Here is a 25,201-nt window from a genome sequence, read left to right as displayed (position 1 = left end):
ATTTCTCCCTGTGTCTGGAGACATAAACAAAATAGGCTCATAACATACATAGAAGTGCAAAATGCTCATGGTAGTTCACATATACCCATAAATGATTTTCTGAATTACCATCTTCTCTAACTCCTTTATGAGCAAAGTGGCCTTATAACTGCTTTGAATATGATTAAGTACTCATTTTGTTTGTGGATAAGATAGTCTGTAGAAGTGAGATTTTTTTAAGCACTAAAATAGAATCGTCACATTAAGAAGCAAGTTATAGTGTCTGAGGCATAGTATTGAGGCATAGAGACAATAAATGTGCCCCAGAAATATAATAAATCCCAACTTGCTGAGGCCATTGTCAGTACTGGAACAGACAGTTCAATCTCAGGAGATGGATTTACAGTCTAAAAGTACCCTCATGTCCTGGGAATTCTTATCTCAAATGCAGGACACCTGACCTTTAATTAGCCTGACAACATCCTGAAGGAAGAATGGTTACATATATTTTAAATTAAAATGATGGATCTTCCAAAAAATAATTTTGACATATACTGACATCAATTAGTCTTACATTAACCAACTTTTAATTACTGCCAGGGTTTTCTGGTTGTAGGGCTGACTGGAAATATCTTAAGAAAAAATTGGGGTTTGCAGTAGTTTTAAAGCTTCATTTTTCAAAAAGAGTATTTCAACTTTTAAAAAATAGGTCGAAAAGTCAGGGGCACAGAAATAGTTGAAGATTGAGGTTAAGAATAACAGCAAACTTTTAAATAATCTTGTACTTTCTCAAAGATTTGTTTTATGCTTAGTATTGAAAATAAGTAAAGGTTTAGAACAGACTGGGCAAAATGCCCTGTGCATTATTTACCCTTCTAGACTTACTCCTTGCAATTTATTGATAGAGAATATCTTTGCTGATGTCAGAAGCCTTATTTAAATTATGTAATTGCAGGAAAAAAATTACCAAGATGGAGCCCACTGATTTAATATATTATGCTATCATTTCTTATTCTTGGACTTGATCAATATTAGAACCAAGCATATATGAATTCAATCCATGTGTAAATAAGAAATTGTGTATACTTGACTTAATTATTGCTGCCTATTTATTACTTGCTCTGTCTCTGAACTATTACTCTGACTATTACTATTACTGTCTCTGAAGCCAAAATGCTAAAGTCTAATCAAGTTCTGGTCGTATGTAAAAAGTTAAGCCAGATTTGGAATTTTAAAATGTAGGACTTCCCATTAGATTTGTTTGGGCTTGCCTAAGAAAATACCAAAGCTTACCAAGGCTGGTCACTCTGCTACCATTGGAAATCCTCCCTGCTCAAAACTGATAGGGGAACACATAGCTGTTTAGAAGAAAACTGATCTTGTTAGGATGCTATGTGCAGTCAACACCAAATCTATTAAGTTCAACATGAACAATTAGGTCAGAGCTGTCTCCATGAAGTCAGCTCACTGTTTATATGATTCTTCTTGCTGGGCTAATAGGTTGTTTGGGATTCTATAGGAAAGAAAGATTTAAGCAAAGTAAGAAAGCTGTTTTCAATGAGTATTTAATATTCAAAATTTTGTTGTTCCCTAACACCTTGGCCCAATACTAAAACAGTATTTTCTGAAGTGTGACTGCTTTTGCCAGATGTTAATTGAGGGTTGGGGGAATTCCATGGTCAATTAAGTTTGGAAAAAAGCTGGTTAAACAAAGTTAAATACATTTCCTATTGCAGGACTTCTTAGTATGCTAGTTTGCATTGTGACATTCCTAAAAGGGAGCTATCAAATGCAATGTATCATACATATACACACACATATAAAAACTTCTAAAAGTGATATAGCAATATGTTAACAGTGTTTATTTTTGACTGGTTGGATGAGGGAGTTTATTTTTTCTTTATCATTCTATGACATTTCTCTAATGACCATCGATTGCCTTATTAAGAATTTTTTTAAAAGTTCATTAGAAAATAATTTACCTCACCTAACTCTGAAAGGATGTGAGTCACTTGAGAGTTTCAAATCCACTGAAAAAAACACTGAATGATGAAAACTGAACATGGTAAATCAAGGAAGAACAGGATATAGATCAATTTAGGTAACTGCTTGGAACAGATTTAATTTCTTGGGCAATTAATTTGGTTCTAAGAAAATATAGCAGGTAATTGTAGGGCAAAAGTGGGAAACCCTTTGCATAGAGTCACATTGTGACAAAAGAAGACATTTACACTCATCTGTAATAAGCCTTCTTGAATGATTATAACTCTTTAGTTGGTTTGTTACTATAGCATTATAAATTGTTCTAGAGAAGCATGTTTGTTAGATCTTGAAACATACGTGTTTGATATTCTGGAAACACACAACCAAAATGCAGCTTCTCTTGGGAGATGGTTTGGGAGAAAAGTAAAGGCTGTGGAGTGCTGGTACCACGATATTTTAGTGCTCACTACATTTTGGACCACGGGTACCAGCTCTCAGATCCTTGAACACCAGTCTGAGTAGAACTAGAAAGCATTCTCAGCCTACTTATAATTTCATATTTTGCTTCTCAACTTTCCTCCCTCTTCTCCCCTCTTTCTCTCTCCTCTTTCTCTCTCCTCTCTCTCGTGAGAGGGCAAGACAAAGCAAGGAGGCAAACTCCCTTGATTCCTGGCCTTTTGATGGAGTTTCCAAGCTCAGATCATAAATACTTCTTTTTCTTACTAAAAGTTTAAAAAGTGCAAGTTATGCCTATGGCCCAACTGTTCTCTGCATCTTCTCTTTCTAGAAGGGCAAGATATCATTTAATGATTATTTACTAAAGTGAAAGGTGATAATTATCCTGCAAAAGTTCCACAGATCCACAACCTCCCACCCTGACTCCCACTCTAATTAATATCCACCTTTCCACTGAGGGCAAAGAAAAACATTCAGAATTTCTCATTACATTCCTAATTGTCCTAACTTTTAGTATTATGTCAAGCAATTGAATGGCATGTTTTTGTTGACTTTAAAATTATAGTATTCCTTTTGTTATTACTGTTCTCACTGAAGTTTTCATTTCATTTTCAAATATGAATCAGGTGAAAATTCCCAGCAGATAAATCATACATATTTCATTGTTTCCACTTATCATAAGCCACTTCCTTCCTCCTTTGTACCCATTTACTAGAGAAATACATGTGATATCAAAAAATGGCAGGCCAGGCCCATAACTTCTTACCACTGAAAGTTATTGCTTAACTGTGAGGATGACAAAACCTCATTGCACACAAACATCAGTCACATCAGCTTGAAGTGTGTTTTTGGTTTCAGATTCAGCAGAATTGACACACACATATGTTGTCTGAGTAAAATTTTAAAAGTATAAAGCAGCACATTAAACATGAATGAAAACAGACAATTTATCTACTACTTCTACTTTATAATGTACGTATGTATTGCTTTATATCTTCAGAACAAAAAGCATTTCATATCATAAACAATATCCAACAACATTGCCATATGTACAGTTAATGTACATAATACAATAACTGTACATTAACCTTCAAAATAAATGAAGGCAATAAATAACACATCAATAAATAAGAACAGCAGAGTTAAAACAAAAAACTATATTCATTTGTGATTTCTGGGACAAATTAATCAACTTATAAAACAGCATCCTTCCTAAATCTTTCCATTATGCATCTCTTCCAATTCTGCTATTTAATGCTGCAACCGTCGGATATATCCAAATGAATATTTTCATCTGCTGACTGTGAATGGAAACATCCAGAAAGGGAGTTTAGGAAAGTAGATGTATATTTTTCTATATTTTTTGTGTTTTTCAAGAATGAATAACAATAGGAAATTTTTATACATAAAAATGTCATTTATATACAAAGCAGCTCAAATTGTTATTATTAAATGCATAAAATACTTGAAATATCAACTTTTGGTTTTTGTGGATTTCTGACACATTTTGAAAAAAAAACTTGAAAATCAATGAATGCAGCAAAAGCATTAAATTAAACTGCAACACAGCAGAAAAATAAGACAGTTATTTACTAGCGCTGCAGATTACTTGCCTAATTGTATGGAATATAGCAGAGATAATCAGCTCATTGTGAACTGCGACAGCCATGTAGCGTGGCTCATGAAATGCTGATGGGACTGTCCGCACTGCATAGCAGAGATAAACACCCCACAAGAGGAATAAAAATTCAGCTGTGTGAACAAAAACAAACAAACAACTTTCCATTAGTTTTATAGGTGAAGAAAAAGTAAAATTTAAGTTCTTTAGCATCACTTTGTGTCTATTATAGAAACATAAATTTAGTTAGAAATAGATGCATGTAAAATATTCACATATGAATATATATGCCATGCATTTAGTTTTAAATTTTATTCAGTATACAGAAGACTTTTTCAAAGGTATGTTTCATTTTATTATTTTTTTAAACAGTGTTTGGTATCTGAGACTTTGGTGTTTCTTTGCTGATACCTGGCTTTTTCCTAAAACAAATGTAAAATAATTTTCCACATCGCCGATCGTAGTTTAAGATGTGCATACAGCATCTGGGTCTCAAGGCAACAAAAGGCTTGTAATATATTTATATGCAGCTTCTATAAATTTAGATTCTTACTGCATTGAGTCTGGTTCAATACATAAAGATATTCTTTGCCAGAAATGTGAGAAAACAGGTTGCTAAACAGTCAGTGGCATATTTTATAAATGAACCATTATTTCTTCACACATGACAGATACCATATCTTTTGTGGGTGGAGTGCTGAAGGCTTAGTAAAATTCACAATTACCTTGTTTGCTCACTCAAGAGAGAAGAGACAAACACAGTGGAGCAGTTAAGGGTAAGGGCTTTAGAATTTGCACTGGACCTCGTTCAAACCCTAATTACCTTGCATAATCTGAAGCAATTTAACCTTTCCGGCCACAGTTTTCTTATCTGGAAAATGAGGATAATAAAAGTACATATTTCATGGGATTATTTGCTAATGAAATCAGATAACAGATATAAAGCACTTAACATGGTTTCTGACATAGATGTTAGATAAATAAATATATAAAAACATAGATGTTAAATAAATGGTCCTTATCGTTAAACATGTCATTTGACTGAACGTTGCTATTTTAACTTATTCTGACCAATAACTCTGACAACCCATTTTATTGTCTTAGTGACATGACCTCACTGGAAGACAATATCTAATTAATAAGAAGAAAGCTTTAATTTGGAGAAAACATTTTATTAAATGCATTACCTAGAGGTAACCCACTTATATACTGAAGCACTGATTTCCGTCCCCATGTGCCAAGGTGTTTTACCTGCCAAAGTTTTAGCATATTTCTACCAGGATTTAAACAATACGTAGTGCCCCAATTGTTGGAAATCCCTCAAGTAAACACATCTGTCAGTGTTACTCTAAAATCCTGATGTGGTTAGAAGCCAAAGAACAAAACGAACGTCACTCAAAGATCTCCCGGGACTTAGTGGAGGTTCCAATGACTCAGCACGTTGGCCCTTGGCCATGTGCTGTGAATGCTCTTTCCAACAAAGCTCTCCTGGATCAGGAAAAGCAAATCAGGAAATGCTGAGGTCTTCATGAATAACTTTCCTAACACTTGTATTTCTGTCCATGGTACTACTATTGCATCTTTACCAGGGTTGAAAATTTGGAGCCACCTTTCATTGGCACATTTCTACTTGGAGTTATTTCTCATACGTATTATTCCTCTCAATGCCCACAATTACAATCCCTGCCTAAGCCCCTGGTTACAACTATTTTTCAAATGCCTCATCTAAACCTGGTTTCACCCTGTGTTAATCCATTCTTCATAACAGTGACAGATTCAATTTTCTGAAACTCCACTTTGATCATGTCAGGATTTGTCCAAATCTCTGTGACTCCATTTTGGTTAACTGATTCATATTTCTATTAGAATATTCACTCATACCTACTTAGGATGCTGGAAATAATTCCTGCCCCCGAAGGAAGACTATAAGGGGTTCCTTCCAGGGCAGACATGTCCTCCTAACTTTTGAGATTTTCTTGCTGCATAGGCTTCGTGTAATCTGCACACATTACTTGGCCTTGTTATTTTGTGCTTTATATTTCTTAGATCCTGACTTCTTGTCTAGTCTCTGACTCGCAGGCCAGCCTTTTGTGAAATACTGCATGCATCTTTATTCATAAATCTTCAGTGGCTCACCATTATTTGACAAATGCTTGGTCCTGGCATTCCCAGGCCTTTATGACTGTCTGTGACATTTCCAACATGATCTCCCAATGCTCCCCAACAGAACTCTAAGCTGACCCAACCCAGGAAGACTCATTGTGCTCTCAACACTCCAGAGATCTTTCTTGCTTTTGAATCTTTGTTCATGCTCTTGTTCACACAAGAAATCTCCTCTCACCCACATTTTCAAATCTTAACCAAGTTTTCAATGTCCAGTTCAGGTCTCACCTCCATCACTAGGCCACCTGAAATGATTGTAGCCTACATTGAGTTTTCCTTCCTCTAATCTCTGATAGTCTTTGAATATTTACAGTCCACAACGCGGAGAATAATACCACACAATATATAATTAGGAGACTACTGTTCATGGAGTCTTGTTAGTCACTCCCCTCCTCACGCCCAACTAGATGTGACCTCCTTCAGGGCAAGAATTGAGTCTTTCAATGACTTTTTTCTGCCTTTGCCCACATAGATGATAGTACCAGCAGTGAGCACATAGATAAGATTTAGTAACCATTTGTTGAAGGGAATGAACAGAAATTCTATCAGTTTCCCATTAGTGGAGATGCAGACTTTCTGCTACTTGGCCATTCTATCTCACAGTGCAGGGCCCACACAGGATCTGAAGATCGCACTAATATTATTATTAATAGCAGTACTACCTATTTATAGCTGGACCGTAAACTGCGTGGTACTGCTTGTGGCACTCAAGAATGGTAGGTGCAGAAATATTATTAAAGAACACTAACACAAAAATATGCTGCAATGCAAGGATTCATGTGTAGCTGATTTATAAAAACATTATCTCCTGCCAATCATCACAGTGTTTTTATATAAGGTTATACTGAAGATTTAAAAAAAAAGCAGTTATCAGATTAATTAGTGTGGTAAGATGGAGAATTATATTTTAAAATATAAAACAAAATAAGACTCCTCATAATAGCTAAGCTGAACATTAAAGTCATTTCATTAGCAATACCAAACAATATGCTCTAGCTAAAAAATAATTTATTATTCAAAATACCAATTAAACTAAATGTGATATATATAAAAGTTGTTCTGGGGAGAAAATCAGTTTCTTATAATTAACTTCAGACTAACACTGCAATCAGTAAAGAAAATATGCAGATGTTACCAAATTTTGCAGTGTTATTATGTGGGAGTTGAAATATGTGTTGTGCTTCTGCTTTAGAAAATAATTCTGGTGTTAAATGATTTCGATGGAAGGCATGGGTATAGTTACAAAGGGAACTGCATTTACATTTCAAGATCCAAATAGGGTTTTTAGAAAACTGAGGTATTTTAATGTCTAAAGGATAATACTCAGTTTAAAAGTTAACTAGTACAGCCTTTAAAAAAATTAATGTACCATAATGAAAGTAATCTCAAGTTATCTTTCCAAAGGGCTGGGTAAAGCAAAGAAGTGAGAAATGAGTATCAGTTCTTTGCTGCTGACATGTCCCAGCTCTGAGATCTAAGCTCACCTACAAGGGCTGAGAGAAAACCAACTTCAAAGTGCAAATGTCTCTCAAGCTGTGGCACCCTGGTTTGCCACGTTGCGAAAACATTTTCTATTAACATTTTACCCTCCCTAGACCTTTTGACAATTATTTATACATGGCATAAATAAATACAATAATGAAGAAGCTTTGTGTTTTCAGTTTCCAAGTGTTTCTTTTAAAGTCCTCTTCTATTTTTCTCTAAATATTATCCACTTAGAAATTCATGGTGAAAAGAAACGTATTATGCTTTTATTCTAATAATATGGTGGGTAGTACAGAAGTTAAGTATTAAATCAAACAACTTTAATAATGAAAACAGCTCAAATCCCAGCGTCCTTGTGTTCAACTGGCATACAGACACCTTGGTATTCTGAGGCTAATTTGCCTTTTCTCTGTTCAAATAAGGACAATTATGAGAGTTACAATGGTTAAAACAACGAGAATGATACTTTTGAAAGAATTTTAATGTTGAAAGTGACTTTATTAGACCATGTAGCCTCGGGGTACATTTCAGAGTGTGTCTATGGCCACAAATGGGGGTGGTTGGTGATTCTGCTTGCCATGAGGTCAGTTTATTCAGCGTGGGATGAAGACGCATGGAGAAGAAGGTGGGTGGTGTGACATATTTCACAACTAGGACAATGGACGCCGGAACATCTGTTTCCTTCTCAGCTCCCTGGGAGCAGTGAGCCCCAGGGCTTGGCGTGTTGGGCTCCAGAACACGGCTGCAGAGAACCTTGTTCCATCCAGTGGCGCTCATTGTGTGGGCAGCAGGACAGGACCTGGAACCCAGATCTTCTTGGTTCCGGACCAAGTTTTCTAAATCATCTCCTTGGGCTAAGATTTGTCTTGGGCTCTGTTACTAACAGAGGCTGAAACAAAACCCTTGGAAATATTTTTATCCTATTGAAGAAAACAAGTATTTTTCCAAGCAACAATAGTTATATCTCAAACAAGTAATACGCTAATTAGAATAAGCCAGTGGTCATAAAAGGAGTTCTACCAGGAAGTACTTTTTGTCCCCTCAATTAACCTGACTTCAGTGGTAACATCTGTTGAAGTGCCAGACACTGTGCTAAACACACTTTGTATATTATCTATACTTGTAAAGGTTTTATTGTAGAACTAGTGACTCTTTTAAAAAGTCTTGGGAAAAAATATGAACGCTGAAATTTCAAGTTTGGGTCAGAGATCATGTGTGGTAATATTTTTGTTTATTTATATTCCACCTCTGTGGAAAAATACTTCCCTTGCAGCATCATTATTTGTATGATGCTAAAGGGCAAAGAGAAAGAATAAATTAAGTTATTTTATACCTTAATTTTATACTTACAGTGTGCCATCTCCTCTTTTGGAAGTTAAAGACATTTTAACTTCCTTGATAAATGTATAGCTTATAAAATCTTTGAGAGCATTTTGCTGAGTTAAGCTTGGCTTGGAGCATTGCTTGACCAGTGAGTAAGGATTCATGTGGTCCCTTACAAATCTTCTGCTGTTCTGATGGCCAAATGGTCTCTCTGATAGTCCTTTTAATACAAGGAAAAGAGCTGCCAAAATCTTGACAACTGAGTTAATCTATGGGACATCTCTGTTCAAGCAACAAAAGAGAGCTTTCTTTCTTCTTACTGTTTTTCCCCCTTTAAAAGCTGCGGGTCCCACAGAGGAACTGAAACTCCTTAGAAGAAATAAATGGTAGTCACCACAGGTATCTTAACTACTCTTGTCCATGTTCCTCAAGCCCTGTCCCAAGATAATCCCCACCTTTCCCACCAGATTTTTTTTAACTTCCAAAAGGGAAAGATGGCTCTATAAGTATAAAATTAATACATAAAATAAATTAATTTACCCTTTTTCTCTGCCCTTTAGCACCATATATAAATAACTACTCTTTAAAGAAGTAAAATATTTTTCAGAAGAGAGAGCATATAAGTAAACAAGAAAATAACTCCTGCTTCAGTCATCCTAAAAATACTCAAGCGAGAACTTCAAAAAGTATGTGTGAGTTTCTAGTGATGTAGCCCCAGCCAAGGCAAATGAACCGCCAATGCCGTCCAACTTTTGTCATTTGACTGAAAATTAAAAATACATTAAAAAAAATGGTAGCAAGTGCTGCAGCATGGATTAAGGCATGTAGTACATTAAAATAAAAGAAGATGCACGTAAATGAACTAAACAATGAACATTAATCTAAGTCAGATGAAGAGACAGTCTAAATCTATTTTCCTCAATATTCATTAAATGGTGCTTATATTGCACTTCATCAGTCATAACATGGCCTAATTTTCTAGGGTAATTAAGTATGTAAATCCTTAGGAACAAATGCTATTTTAGAATTTCCCTATATAACTCAGTAAGAGAGTTACTGTATTCCTTCTAGTTCCTTCTAAGCATTGGCTTATTGACTAATTAAGTTACTGAACACATTGTCTGTTTCGTGTGTTTTCAATATTTTATCAGGAAGGAGAAGAACAAAGAAGAGTATGTCACTGGAAAAGAAAAAAGTAAAGATTATATTTTCTGTAGTGAACACAATCCACGTGAAATTCATGGAAACGAATTAGTACTTTCGAATAGTGTAATCAATAGGTAATCAATATTGCTATACCCTGAAAGTACATAAATATTTAAAAATTCCCAAATGGAGTGGGAATCCAAGCCTAGCATACCTGTTTGATTATTGCTCAGATTTTTCTCTGTCTTTCTTTCAAACTTGGTGAATAAAATATATAGCAAGGGATGTCAAGCTCTGAGGAGTTTCTAGAACCACAAATATCTCATGTATTGGTGGACTTTTCACAACCATGAAGAGGTGAAGGGAGATCTTAATTTATGAGAGTCCTTGTCAGAGATTAGTAAGTAGATCATATAAATGCAGTTGAGAAAAGTTAGGCTCAATCAGCGATGTAGAAAGATATAGAGAATAACAGAAGATAAAGAAGATATATTCTTGTGCTAAGTTAGACAAGGAAGCAAAATAGCTTTATTCTCAATTATGTACCTCATCACATTAGACATCATCACCTAACTTCTGGAAGAAACTGAGAAAACATTTCGATGTTTACCTAAATCTGCACTAAAGTTTGACACAGAGATTTAGCCATGGAATGGAAGTTCTAAATGTCCCAGATGTTACCATATATCAGTCACTTTTCCACAGCCTTGTTGTTTTTTCTAGCTAAGACTCTGCCCACTTATTCTAACTTATCTTGGTCACTCGTAGTGCTTCGGTATTTCAGTATATGTTCTGAATATGTAGTCAGAAATTGACTGCTAACCAACTACATATACTCAAGAATGAACTCCCCTGTATCACAACCTCTATGATTAAATTTATGTGTTCCTAACGTGGAAGCCCTATACTGGAGAACCCTGCTGGCAACTCTAAATCTACGTGTCGAGATGCGGTCTTCCTGACTCTAGGGTTGAAATTATAATGGTTAATTCAGGCATGAGAAGTTAACTCTACTCATGTGTCAGTTTGTACCAAGCAAGTAGGAAACTCATAAGGTAACACAGTTTTAACTTTTTCAACATGACACATTTTAATGTTATTTTTAAAAATCCTGAACATGGACAACTGATTACCAACTTATCAACTAGGGTAACTAGATTTAAGGGAAGAAAACAAAACCAAACAAACAAAAAACCCACCTGGTAATCCTAAATCCAATATTTTTCAAAATGAGTATGACTTGGGATAGTTTTTGCTTTCTCTATTAAGAGAATGTTTCCCAATCCTAACCCCTTTATTCTTTACATAGCTCTAGGAGAATGGTGAAAATAAAAAAAAGTTAGCAAAAGCAAATCAGTTTTATTCTACTTCAGTATTTATAAATGCACTATGGAATACTTAAAAAATGATACTTCTGATTCGCCATGCCAAATTTGTACCAGTCTTTGATTGTTGGACAAGTCAGAGGTAGAATTTCATAAAAGAGCTGGGCATTGCCTGTTTAGTTCATATAATTTGCACAAAAACACCTCTCCAAATATGAACATACACTTTTACTGTTAAAATGAAACTGGATTTTTAGATTTAACATGTTTTTTAATACTGGTCTAATCCTGGCCATAGAAAGTGTCACAGGATAAAGGGAGCTGAGGTTGTTCTTTGTTCTTTCAGCAAATATTCATCAAAAGCCTCCAACTGACAGATACTTTGTTAGGTGTCAGGAAGGTAGTGCGAGCAATGTATAGGCAATGGTGCTGACGAGCACACAGCTACTAGGCTGGGAAAGGAAAGAGGAGTTAGCAGATGTAAGAATCTTTTCTTTTGCCTTCGGTGAACCACAAATAATATACTTAAACAAATCAAATGCTGAGTCGTATAACGATGAACAGTTTAAGTACAGCAGTATTATTTTATTACAGATATTCTCAAAGAGGTATGGCAGTTTAAGTTTTTATAGGTATTCTAGTCTGATCTAGAAATAGTCTCGAACATTCAAATTTGAAATTCTCTTTCCAACAAAAAGCATTAAAACAAACAAACAAACAAAATCAGGCTGTTGTAAAACGTCTCAAATTGTCCAATGTTCATCTGTCTTCCATAATCTCAATGTTTATATACTTGTTTGTTTTCCATTAAAGTTTATCTCACAAATTTTATACAGGACAAACAGTGTTTATTGAAAATTACAAATAGATGTAAATAACAACGGGATTCTTATTCCCTTTCTGTATATTTTTCAACTATTTCCTCAAAGAAGAAACAGGCTCATAGAGGCTTGGAGATTTTTCCTAGCTGTTTTCTATATGTTTCTTCCTTCAGAAACACTTGTGTTAAGAAAATCACCTACCTGAGCAGTTTTAGAGCAGCCCTAAACAGTAAGCTAAAATGGAATGGACCCATTCTTTAAATTTATTTCTAAATTTAATGCTAAATTTAATATGAATGGAGCCATATTTCTAACTATAGTTTTACCTTCGTGATAAAAACTAGTATTGCACTCTTTCAAATGGTTATTTTGTACTTTTAAAAAACCATTGCTTTTGACAGGTATATCTGATCCAGCATGCACATTTATCAATGTATTTACCAACTTTTCCTTTTTTTATATAGATTGATTTCTGACATAAACATAAATATCCACAGCTTCTTGACAAAAATTTCCCACAATCTCAAAGTAAAACCTACCTCCTGCCTCTCTACAGCATCTCCCCTACATAGAAACATTGTTGTTTAGGAAACAGGGTATTATTTAGTTTTTAGCACAAGTTTCTTTTTGGCTGTCTGAAGGTACATGAGTTTATTCTTGAATAAGAGCCTGAATATAAAAAAATCTAATGGTAAACCTGCTAATTATGGAAATATATATATTTAATATATGTAAAATAGATATTAATATACATGAATATATAATATATATTAAATATATATACATATATTTATATATATATACACATATACACACACACATATATAAAGAGAACTGCAAAGAGGCATATGCTACACCTTAGAAAACATAAATTAAGAGCAGTTAAATACAGAATAATGCTACATGCTGAAAGATAGAGAAAACAGCTATAAGGTACTAGGAAAAAAATTACAGCAACCACATGTCTCTGATTTTTCAGGACAGTCCAATTTCAAATAGTTGTTCCTCTTGTGATATCATGTGCTTAGTTTTTCTTTAGAGAATTGTGTCACTGCAGAAAAAAAATGTGTTATTGAAACTAAGGTGTCCCAGTAGTTAGTTCATAGGACAAAAATAATGAGTGGGAGATAACAAAAACACTACCCTCAAACAAATTTAACTTCCTCTTGGTCTCTGCACTCTATCCTCATTTTCTAAGAGTCTTTCATTTTCTAAGAGACCCTAATGTTGTCATTTAACACCTTTGGGAGTATTAGTTGAACTAATTCCTGCTTCTCCAGTCTTGTTACTTCTATCTCACTCCTAAAGCCATGACCTAGATCTTCCCATCACAACCAATCTGTTGTTTTAGCTTCTGTCTACCTCCTTACCTTAATTTAGACCTGGTTATTGTTGAAGAAGCGTCATCCCCTGCAGCCCTCTCAAGCCATGGATCTCTCTTGTACTACCTACCTCGGGTCCTCAGGAAAGTGAGCTCAGGGTCCTTCTTGCTCTCTATGTCCCCCTCCCTGGCATTATCCAGAATTAGTATGTTAAAGAAAATGCCTACTTTTTTCATAGCTTCTTCCTTGCTAGTGGAAAAAGTTGCTGCCTCATAAGTTTTTCCGCTGGAGGAAGGAAGAACTTAGTGGCAGTAAAGTACAGTAAAAATAGCTCATGACACCAAAGTGCTATTAGGGAGGGAGTCGTTAAACAAATAAGCCAGGAGAGAAAGTTGTGGTCAGAATGAAATTCTTCACTGAGTGATTTGGGAGGTGTGGGAGTTTCAGATGACACAAGAGTCACATAAAGTGGGAGGTTACTGGCGATAAGGAGGACAGCGTTGGATGAGAGTGACACAGAAGTTAGCTTAGGTAATATGGGGGGGGGAATAAAAATGGGAAGAATACAGGAAGATTTGTGGATATATAGGCAAGAATTGGAAGACACTCCTTTCTCATGGCTCCAACTTGATTTTTTAAGGAGGAGTCGTCTCAGACAAAAGAGAAACATGGATAGTTTGGGGGTATGAAGAGAGGCTATGTATGAGACTTGAAATAATCATTGCGAAGACTGTTCTAGTGGTTAATCAGGGACACAGAGAGTATTAAGAAATGCACAGAGCACAACTGAAGTAGGTGATGATTATGTTGTAATAAGTTCCTTTTACTTCCTCTGAGTCAGTAGTTCTGTACTTTAGTGTAGGAGCCTGACTCAGAAACCATGCTATCCGGCAGCACATGACCTAATTCCTGGAACCGTCAGTTTGCCCTTAAAAGGTCACGTCTCTGATAAGTAAAGCTCCTTCCTCATTCCGCTCTCTCCTTCCTCATTCACTCCCCGCCCAGTTTACCCTAACCCATATAATCTTGTAGCTGCAATAAAAAATTTGAGGCTTGATCAGAACTTTGTCTTGCCTCCATTTCTTCGCGCCTCCTATTTTCTCTTTTCAGGGTGTCTCCCTTCGGTCCCTGTTGAATGCCCCGCTGGTCGGGGCATTTCTGGCGCCCAACGTGGGGCCCGAAGATCCCAGACCCCTTGAAAAACTGTCTGCCTTAAGTCCGGCCGGACGCGTTGCTGAGTCTCCGCGCGATTTTACCGCGCGAGCCTGACTCGTTTCCTGATCTCCGCGGATACAAGCCGATCCGTGAGCCTGATCTGATAGAGGTAAGCAGACAGACGAAAATAGATGTTTTGGGATGATTTTAGATTTAATATTACCCCTCGGTCGAATGAATGTGTGAATGAGTGATAGTTCCACTACTTCTCCTCACGGAGCTTGCTTGGGCCCTAATCTGCGGTTCCGGTTCTGTCATACGGCATAACGGCGACTGGACTCCGGTCCACCAGTTCGGGGGTTTATACCGAAGCGCCTTAGCTAAGACAGATTTAGTCCCGCGAGGGTCACGGCCAGATGGGCATCTGATTGTTTCGCTTGTTGATTGAAGGGCCGAGAAGGGGACCATGGGTCAGACATTAAGTTCTCATGAACTGTTCATTTCTGGGTTAAAGAGTTCCCTCAAGGTGCGTGGAATTAAGGCTAGAAAAAAGGATCTCCGTGAATTTTTCGAGTTTCTGACAGATATTTGTCCCTGGTTCCCCCAAGAAGGAACGATTGATATTAGAATTTGAAAGCGCGTTGGCGATGCATTCCAAGACTTTTATAAAGCCTTTGGGCCTGAAAAGGTCCCCGTTTCTACTTTTACTTACTGGAATCTCATAAATGACGTCCTCAGGGTTCACTCCCATGACCCGGACGTTAGAGAGGTTATAAAAAAAGGGGGAGAGCCTCTTAAAGGAATCATCCCGTCCCCCGTCTGAAAATGACTCTGTGTCTATAGATATCCCTATTACTGACCCTAAGCCCAAGCCCTGTCTCGAGGAAGGCCCTACCCAAAATTCGGCTGAACCCCCTAGTCATCCCTCATTAAGACTTTATCCCTGCCTTAACCTTCCTCAAGATTCAGACAGAACCCTCCCTCCCGAGGACCAGGCTACCCTTGAGGATGCGGCCGCTCGTTAGTTACCATCAGGAGGACCCCTCTGTATCGTCTCCTCCACCCTTCCGGCCACCTCCTTATATCATCCCTCAACGCCCTCCATTCCTCGCTCCCATCGTCCACGGTCCCACTTCTACTATTCCTCACTCCAATCCCCCTACTCAAACAGCCGCTTCCCTAACACAACAGATTGCTTCTCTTCGAGAGGCCCTCCAGGAAAAACACCAACACATTAGTCTTCTCAAAGAACTCCGTGCCCTCGAGGCTGAACTTGCTGCACTCTCTGGGCTGCCCTTTTCCCCCCATCTACCCCTAAAACGAGCTCCTAAACAAAAACCTGTGCTCGCCTTTCTGGCCACTCGCAGACAGGCTGCAGAAGTAGGTCCCGATACTCAGACCCCTGAGGACCCCCAAGAGGAGGATACCGCAGAGGAGTCCGATAATGAGGCTGAGGAACAAGATAACCCCCCTCAGAGGAAGAAACGGAACCCCCAAGAGACAGACAGCGCTACCGCCCTTTAAACATTAAATATTTAAAAGACTTAAAGGCTGCGGTCCACACTTATGGCCCTGTGGCTCCCTTCACGGTAGCCTTGCTGGAAAGCCTCACTGACCGTTGGCTAACGCCAAATGATTGGTTCACTTTAGCTCACGCCGCCCTGTCTGGAGGTGATTTTGTTTTATGGCGCACAGAGTATGCGGAAAACGCACGAAAAATGGCTGAACGAAATACTCAAAGCCAGTCCTCCCTCTCCTGGACTAGAGATCGCCTTCTCGGCCGACCGCCCTATAACACCAATGAGACTCAGGCCGCCTTCCCCCCAGGCTTATTAGCTCAAGTCCAAAATGCCGGCCTCAAGGCCTGGCGTAAACTCCCACCCAAAGGGCCCGCCAGCACCTCCTTGGCCAAAATCCATCAAGGGCCTGACGAATCCTATTGCAATTTCATCAGCCGCCTAACTGAGGCTGCCAAGCGCTTAATTGGAAAAGAAGAGTCAGATAGCGCCTTTATTAAACATCTTGCATTTGAAAATGCCAATGCCACCTGCGAAGACGCCATCCGCCCCCATCGCAATGGCTCCCTCTCAGACTATATTAAACTTTGTTCTGGTGTCGGGGCGTCTCACGCCATCGGTCTAGCCATTGGAGCCGCACTAAAAAGCTTCACACAGGACAATAAAAAATCCTGTTACAATTGTAAACAGCCTGGTCATTTTGTCCGGGAATGCCCTATAGACAAACAGCCCCGTCAGCCACCTTCCACTATCTGTCCTCGCTGTAAACGCGGCAAACATTGGGCTAGAGACTGTCACTCCAAGGTAGATGCTATGGGTAACCCAATTCCCCCCAGGTCGGAAACCCCAACGGGGCCAGCCCCTGGCCCCAAGTCCCCAGAACAAACCAGGGGCAATACGGTTTGTTCCTCAGTCCCAGTCTCCATTACCTCCCTTTGCAGAGCCACCCCAGGCAGTGCAGGATTGGACCTCTTGTCCCCCACCCCAGCATTATTAACCCCTGATCAAGGCATACAACTCCTCCCTACGAATGCCCATGGGCCTCTACCACCCAATACCTTCGGGTTAGTCCTTGGGCGCGGTAGTTCAGCTCTAGCGGGGATTAATATTATCCCGGGAGTAATTGACCAAGATTACACGGGGATCATTCAGGATTAGGCATAACCACAGCCATGGCCACGGGCGCTGCCGGGGTAGGAGTATCCGTAAATACTTATCAATGGCTTTCTCTCCAACTTATTGATGATGTTACCACACTATCAGATACTATTAATGACCTTCAAGACCAGGTCGATTCCTTAGTAGAAGTAGTACTCCAAAACAGACGAGGGCTTGATCTTCTAACAGCGGAACAAGGGGAGATCTGTTTAGCTTTACAGGAACGATGCTGCTTCTATGCCAACAAATCCGGCATTGTGCGAGACAAGGTCAAGAGACTCCAAGAAGATCTTCTTCAACGCAAAAAACAACTTCTTAACAGCCCCTTTTTAACCAGTTTTAATGGTCTCTTGCCTGTCCTCCTCCCCATCCTTGGTCCCATTCTAGGATTACTCCTACTTGTCTCCCTCAGACCTTGGGCATTTAATAAACTGACAGGATTCATCAAACAACAAATAGATAACATTCTGGCCAAACCTATCCATATTCATTATCAACGCCTGGCCACGATGGACCATCTGGAAGGTAATTACAACCAGTTACAAACAGGCTCCAGCTATATAAACATATAGCAGACACGGTGGCTGAAAACGTGTCGGCCCGACCTAAAGGGCTTGAGCACCAGACGGCTGCAGCGACTGGGTACTGCAAGGGAGGGTCCCGATTGACCCAATTTCAGCTCTCCCTGAACTCATGTCCAGACTACATAGGGGTTGGTGCCTAAGTCAAAACAATTGCCTTACCCCTGGTCCAAAAAAGACACCAGAAGCTACGCCTTGTGCGTTACTCGGGCTGTCTGAGACCCCTGAGTTCCCGTCTTGGTTAAGGCTCACTCTCTTAAAAAGATAAAGAGAGAGGAGATGTAGGAGCCTGACTCAGAGAAACCATGCTATCCGGCAGCACATGACCTAATTCCTGGAACCGTCAGTTTGCCCTTAAAAGGTCACGTCTCTGATAAGTAAAGCTCCTTCCTCATTCCGCTCTCTCCTTCCTCATTCACTCCCCGCCCAGTTTACCCTAACCCATATAATCTTGTAGCTGCAATAAAAAATTTGAGGCTTGATCAGAACTTTGTCTTGCCTCCATTTCTCCGCGCCTCCTATTTTCTCTTTTCAGGGTGTCTCTCTTTGGTCCCTGTTGAATGCCCCGCTGGTCGGGGCACTTTAGAGGAACAGCAGAACCACCTGGAAAATTTGTTAAACCCAGATTACTGGGCTTGCTATCCCCAACTGTTGAGGGAGTCTGCAGAGCAGCCCAGGAATCTGCAAGAATTCTAGCACATTCTCAGCTGGTGCTGATCTGAGACCACACTGTGAGAACCACCGTTCTAGGTATTTCTCCATTCTAATGATTCCAACTCACAAATCACTGAATTTGGTACATCTCACTTAAAATACACACAAACATACATGCACACGCGTGTTGTGTGTGTGTGTGTGTGTGTGTGTGTTTGTGTATCTCCTAAAAGCAATCTGGATTGAATTTACTGATTCATCACACTGCTTTCCTGGTTCTCTGAATTCCTATAACAGATTTTCCAATACTCACAATAAACTTAACCATCCAGCATTATTCACAAGGTATTCCAACATAATCCTATTTTTTAGTTAGGCATTTCCTTCAGGTTTCATATAATTTTCACCCACTTCCATCACTATTCTAATCAAAGGGAATGTTTTCTACACCTCTTTACAATAAACTAAATATTACCCATGGCTTAAAGAACTCTTTTATGAAGACTCCTGGGTTCTAGTCTAAACTGTTGTCTTCCTTTATTGAACTACTATTGTAACAAGAGTCTTTACCACCTAATTTTGCTTTTTAGTCATTTTTAACTATTCTCATTTATCTATATAAGCCACTAGTAAGTTATTAGATGAAGGGAATGAGGCCTTTACACATTTTATATCTCCCACAAAAATACTTAACATAGCACTAGAGACATCACAGTTACTCAGTGCATCTTATTTATTGTATAAAATTCTCATTTATATATAAAGTTTATATAAATGAATTGCAGATTGCTATCAGTTATATATTCCTATTGATTTCTACATAGAGATCATAAACGTGACCTTCTAAATAAGTTTTAAAAACGTCTTGCATACATCTCAAAACCAATGTGTACAACATTCATAAATGCTAGGTGAATAGGACATGCTTTCTTTTTTTTTTTTTAAATTAAAGGTCACTGGGGTGACAACTCTCAGCAAAGTTACATAGATTTCAGGTGCACAACCCTGCACCACATCATCCCTAAATCCCATTGTGTGTTCACCACCCAGAGTTAGTTCTCCTTCCATCACCATATATTTGATCCCCTTTACCCTCATCTCCCACCACCCACCCCCTTACCCTCTGGTAACCACTAAATTATTGTCTGTGTCTATGAGTTTTCGTTTCTCATTTGTTTGTCTTGTTCTTTTGTTGTTTTTGGTTTATATACCACATATCAGTGAAAACACATGGTTCTCCGCTTTTTCTGTCTGACTTGTTTCGCTCAGCATTACTCTCTCAAGATCCATCCATGTTGTCACAAATGTTACTATATCATCTTTTCTTACCGCTGAATAGTATTCCATTGTGTATATATACCACAACTTCTTTATCCATTCATCAATCGAAGGACATTTTGGTTGTTTCCATGTCTTGGCCACCGTGAGTAATGCTGCAATGAACATTGGAGCACACGTGTCTTTATCTCTAAATGTTTTCAGATTCTTTGGGTAGATACCCAGGAGAGGGACTGCTGGGTCCTATGGTAATTCTATTCGTAATTTTTTGAGGAACCTCCACACTGCCTTCCATAGCAGCTGCACCAGTCTGCATTCCCACCAACAGTGTATGAGGGTTCCTTTTTCTCCACAGCCTCTCCAACACTTGTTACTATTTGTCTTGTTGATGATAGCCATTCTGACTGGGGTGAGGTGATATCTCATTGTGGTTTTTATTTGCATTTCTCTGATGATTAGTGATGTTGAGCATTTTTTCATATGTCTATTTGCCATTTGTATGTCCTTTTTGGAGAAATGTCTCTTCAGGTTCTCTGCCCATTTCTCAATTGGCTTGTCTGTTTTTTTGTTGTTGAGTTGCATGAGTTCCTTGCATATTTTGAATATTAGCCCCTTATTGGAGGCATTGTTTGCAAAAATCTTCTCCCATTCAGTTGGTTGCCTCTTTATTTTGTGGATGGTTTCTTTTGCTGTGCAGAAGCTTTTAAGTTTGATATAGTCCCATTAGGCCACGCTTTCTGCTTGTTTATTCCCCACTCAAAGATGCCTCATTAAGTAATTTAAGTATTATATTCTTTGTAAAACAGAAAAGAAATATAATGAGCTTTTCTTCATAGAAATACAGAGAAATGATTTTTTCCTAGTTCAGTTAACTTGGGTTGGAGAATATAAAATAACATTAGAGGTTTCTATTGAGTAAAAATTTTATATCTATACAATTTGCTTAATTTACATGTCCAGATTAAAGTCAGAATCAGAATTGCTTCCTACTTTTGTTCTATGCTTTTTCTTCTGCTATCTACTGATATGGATTTACTGATAACTTCTGGTATCTTCTTTGATACTGATAAAAATCAGGATGATTGGCTTTATATATTATCATTATAACCATTCCCTTTATATACTCACATTGCTTTATTATTACAGATAGCAGGCCTATAAGATTCCTAAAATATCTTGTCTAGAAAAATATTATTCTGGGTAAATGGTAAACTAAATACACATTTTATTAGCTTCTAGAAAAATACTAAACAGGAATATTCAACCAACAATTGCCAAATATAGGGAGACAGAAAACAGGAATTAAACTCATGTGTTTATTTTTAACATCTGCCAAATAAAATTAAGATTTATCTCATGCCTTACTGAGGGGAATGGCAACAAGAAAATAATAAAGGTTTGTTTTCTTTTTTTTTTTTTGGTATCTTTGGAGGCTTAGCTTAAAACAGCTGAATATTAACAACAGAAACATTCCTATGGATATCTCTTCTTCAGTTTTCATAAAAGTGAGGTACCAGAAGAATAATCTGTGTTTTTGGCCAAAGTCACCATGTGGTTCTTCTAAGGGCTTCAGTTTCTCAGGCACATAACTCTGACTACTTCTAAGTAGCCTGGCTTTGTTTTTGTGTAATACTGGACCTGCAGAGAATTTCTAAGAAATTATTTTTAGAGGAAAGATAAATTAGTTAGAGATTTAGCAGAGAAAACCTCCACACAAAAAGTGCCCTAGATACCAAGTCTGATATACTGTAGGACCAAAACTGTAGAAAAAAATGCCAGCATGTTTCCCTTTTTCTCCCAATTAAAGAAATAAATCAAGAGAATAGCTACTGTTAATCAAATGGGAGCACACTGGTAAGATGGAAAGCAGAAAGTCCTTCATGCTGTACAAAGAAGTTGCCTTTATTTACTGTATAGCGCCTTCTTGATTTGCTTGATTATATTTTCACAATAATGCTACATACCTTTGAAAAAGAATGGAAACTTTCAGAAAAAGTTTACATTCCACATATCATTATTGTCTTTTTCATGATATTGTTTTACTAAAACCATATTAGGTGAAATTCCTTTAGACTTAGTGAAAGGCTTCTAAAGACCCTCATTTTAATGCTACTGGAAAAAAACAACAACAAGACAATCACACCAAACAAGTGACCACATACCAACTGCTGTCATGTAATCCCAGCGCTCAATGAGGCACATTTTGAAGATGAGGTGATCAGATGTTTGCCCTTGGCCAATCAGTGAAATCTGCCCTTCCAAATTCTGGCAAACAGATGAAGTCCAGCCAACAAGAAACCAAAATACTACCAGGAGTATTACTGCCAGCATCCTCATGACCCGTCCACCAGTCATATATGGAATCCGTTGGGCTGTTCGTGAAAGAAACACTTTCAAAACCCTAGGAAAGCAAGACATCAAAATGTGAAGGCAAACCTAAAAATCAGAAAATAAAATTCTAAAATATCTTATTTTCCTAGGTGAAATTTAAACCCACCAAAACCTACTTATGCAGAATTGAAATGAATAAAACCAGAAGCAGTACTGCTTTTATTTTCACTTAATTTCATTCTAGTTTATCTTCCAATGGCAGAACAAATATCCTTCATGAGAGGAGAGTGAGTCAATAGATTTGTATAGGATGGAATTCTTTTCAATATGTCTTCATATTTCAAGACAAATTCTCAGGACCATAGAAAGATCTAGGCAAACGTTGCTCAAACAGGGTTTCTAAGCGTTCAAAAAATAGTCCTAAAAGAGAGCAGTTGGATTTTACAATATTATACTAAGTCGAAAATTTCCTGAACCAGTTATTGTTTTTACAGTAGAGTGTTATGAAAGGTATTTTCTGTAAATCAAATTATATGACCCCTTCCATAGTCATTTTATCACATTACCAAAAATAGTAATTAAATAAACATGAAAACAATGATAGGGGTATTTAAATACTAGGGTAACTGAATAAAATCACTACATTAAGGAAGAAATTGGGATGAGCTATAAGAAATGGAGTAATTTTTAAAATTTGAGGTTGTTTTCATGTAAATGTGACTCACATAAATAGCCAGGATTGAGATGAATTAGATAATATCTAAGAACTATTCTATCTTTAAATATATTGTGTGAAGATGAAATCCAACCTCACTGTAGTGATCCAACCACCCACTCTTTATTTAATTTCACTTCCAGAATATTCTTAGCTGATTTGAACTTCCACTCTCATTCTGATATTTTGTATCACAAAATTGTTACTTGAATAAACCACCATAAGTAATTTAAAATACTATGAGGATATCTATAATCAATTTCCAAAAGGCAAAAATAAATTCTTTTCCCCAATTTTTCTATTTGCTATTCCACCTTATTCTTTCAACATTTTTTTATGAACCATTCATATGAATTCTTCATACAAATCATTATAAATCAGTCTGGATGCATTATGTTATTTTTCTCTCTATATAAACCTTTGGTAGCTCTCCCTGAATTAACACAACACATACAGTAAAGTGATTTTCTAGCAGATTCTTTTTTATCATTTTCCCTCTATATGTTTAATGCCATTTTCCTTCATCTAACCCAGGATGAAGTTATTTAATTCTAAACAAAATACTTACGCTCAATTTTTCTGTGGAGCAGTGTCAGAAAGATATGAGTATCAAATAAGAGTACAACAGATGATCTCTTTATTTTCTATTTAACTGGTTCACCAGATTAACAGTCATTTTCCATTCCCCATGTAGACATATTGAGCACTGCCAGCTAATGTGCTACCTCTCTCTGGTATGCCTCAAACACCTCTGCTCCAACCAGCTGAACTTCTATTTGCTAAGAATCAGTTGTATTTGTCCCCAAATTATGCCCATTGTTATAATCTTATATAATTTAAGTAAATCATAAATCAAATAATTATATGTGACTGAAACAAAAGGAGACTTATTTATATAAAATATCTTGAACACTTTGGTAAGACTCCATAAGAGTAAGTCACTAAAATGAGCTGTTAACATAGGGGAAAGTGAGGAAATTTTAATACATTGGAGTGGTCAATAAACATAAAAACTAGAAAGAGTCTACACCCAAATGATTTAAAAAAAAAACAACACCTCTTGAGAGTCTCACTACTCTTTAAAGAACCAACATTATGTATTGTAGTGATTTATGCTAGAAACAGAACAATACATGGCAAACATCAGACCCATAGACAAAGAAAAGGTCTTATTCTAAAAATATTGGTGAATGATTATTCGTATGTTTTAAATTATAGTGTCTATACACTTCTTTAATGTCGTCCTGCTTTAAATAATGTTATCAATTAATTGACCAATTACTAATCGCATAAGGTGGCTTCTATTATAATTAGTAAATCAAAAGAATCAAAGAACTCCATCTTAGAAATGAGAGAAGTTTCTTGGAAAATTAATATTTTTGCCATTGCAATCTTATTTTCTCTAGGAGAAACTTGTAGCCACTATATACACGTGATTGTTTCTGGTTGTACCTGGATGAATTCTATATTTTGAGTGACTAGAATTTCAAAAGAAGGAATCTGACTCATTTTTCTGGTCTTCTATATTTTGACTAGAACAGAAAAAAAAGAATTGTTTCAAATTCTAGTTTGACTCAATCTGAATATCTGAAATATGATCATAAAGAACAAACATTTATATAGTGACAAGCATATGGTAGGTATCATGTTAGATAACATGGGACTCATAAAATATGGTTTTTGTCTTCTAGAAACTTACAGTCTAACTAGAAATAAGTGTTCAAATAGCTACCATATTAAACAGCATATATTATATGTTGTTTGTAGCTAGTAAGTCTAATAACTTAATAGAATAGGTGGTATTGATCTGGGCCTTCATGGATATCAATAGGTAGAAACGGAGAAAAGTGGAGAAGACAAAAGGAGATAGAATACCCCATAACACAGTACAAACCAGAGAATATTAATTGTCATTTAGAGGCAATGGGTGGAACTGTTTGGCAAGAGAGGAAGTTTTTTTCTTCAACCCACAGGAACTCATGGGGATTTTTCAAGTTATTCTGAGGGGTTTTCATCAGATTGAGAATCATTGCTTCATAGAAAAATAATTATGATTTATATTTTCTTTCCATGGACAAGATGTGGGAAATCATTTATTTTTTTGATACTTGAAGATTTTCACAATCCACATTGAAACACTAAAACTCAAAGAAAGTTAATAGTGGATTTAAAAACTAACTTTAAAATACTT

General features: G+C 37.2%; 1 protein-coding gene across 1 annotated transcript in view; it reads right to left on the bottom strand.

Annotated features, from left to right (window-relative positions):
* Positions 1–25,201, bottom strand: part of GPR158 (G protein-coupled receptor 158) — a 391,014-nt gene that overhangs the window by 9,593 nt on the left and 356,220 nt on the right. Inside the window, exons 7-8 of the mRNA XM_074324946.1 lie at positions 22,127–22,365; positions 4,032–4,170 (exon numbers count right to left, since the gene is read on the bottom strand). Of these exons, the coding sequence (XP_074181047.1) occupies positions 4,032–4,170; positions 22,127–22,365 (378 nt within the window). The remainder of the gene's footprint in view (positions 1–4,031; positions 4,171–22,126; positions 22,366–25,201) is intronic.

The sequence above is a fragment of the Rhinolophus sinicus genome, linkage group LG02 (genome assembly GCF_036562045.2).
Source record: "Rhinolophus sinicus isolate RSC01 linkage group LG02, ASM3656204v1, whole genome shotgun sequence".
Classification (NCBI taxonomy): domain Eukaryota; kingdom Metazoa; phylum Chordata; class Mammalia; order Chiroptera; family Rhinolophidae; genus Rhinolophus; species Rhinolophus sinicus.
The sequence above is the reverse complement of the archived record's forward strand: the minus strand, read 5'-3'. Positions and strand labels throughout refer to the sequence as shown.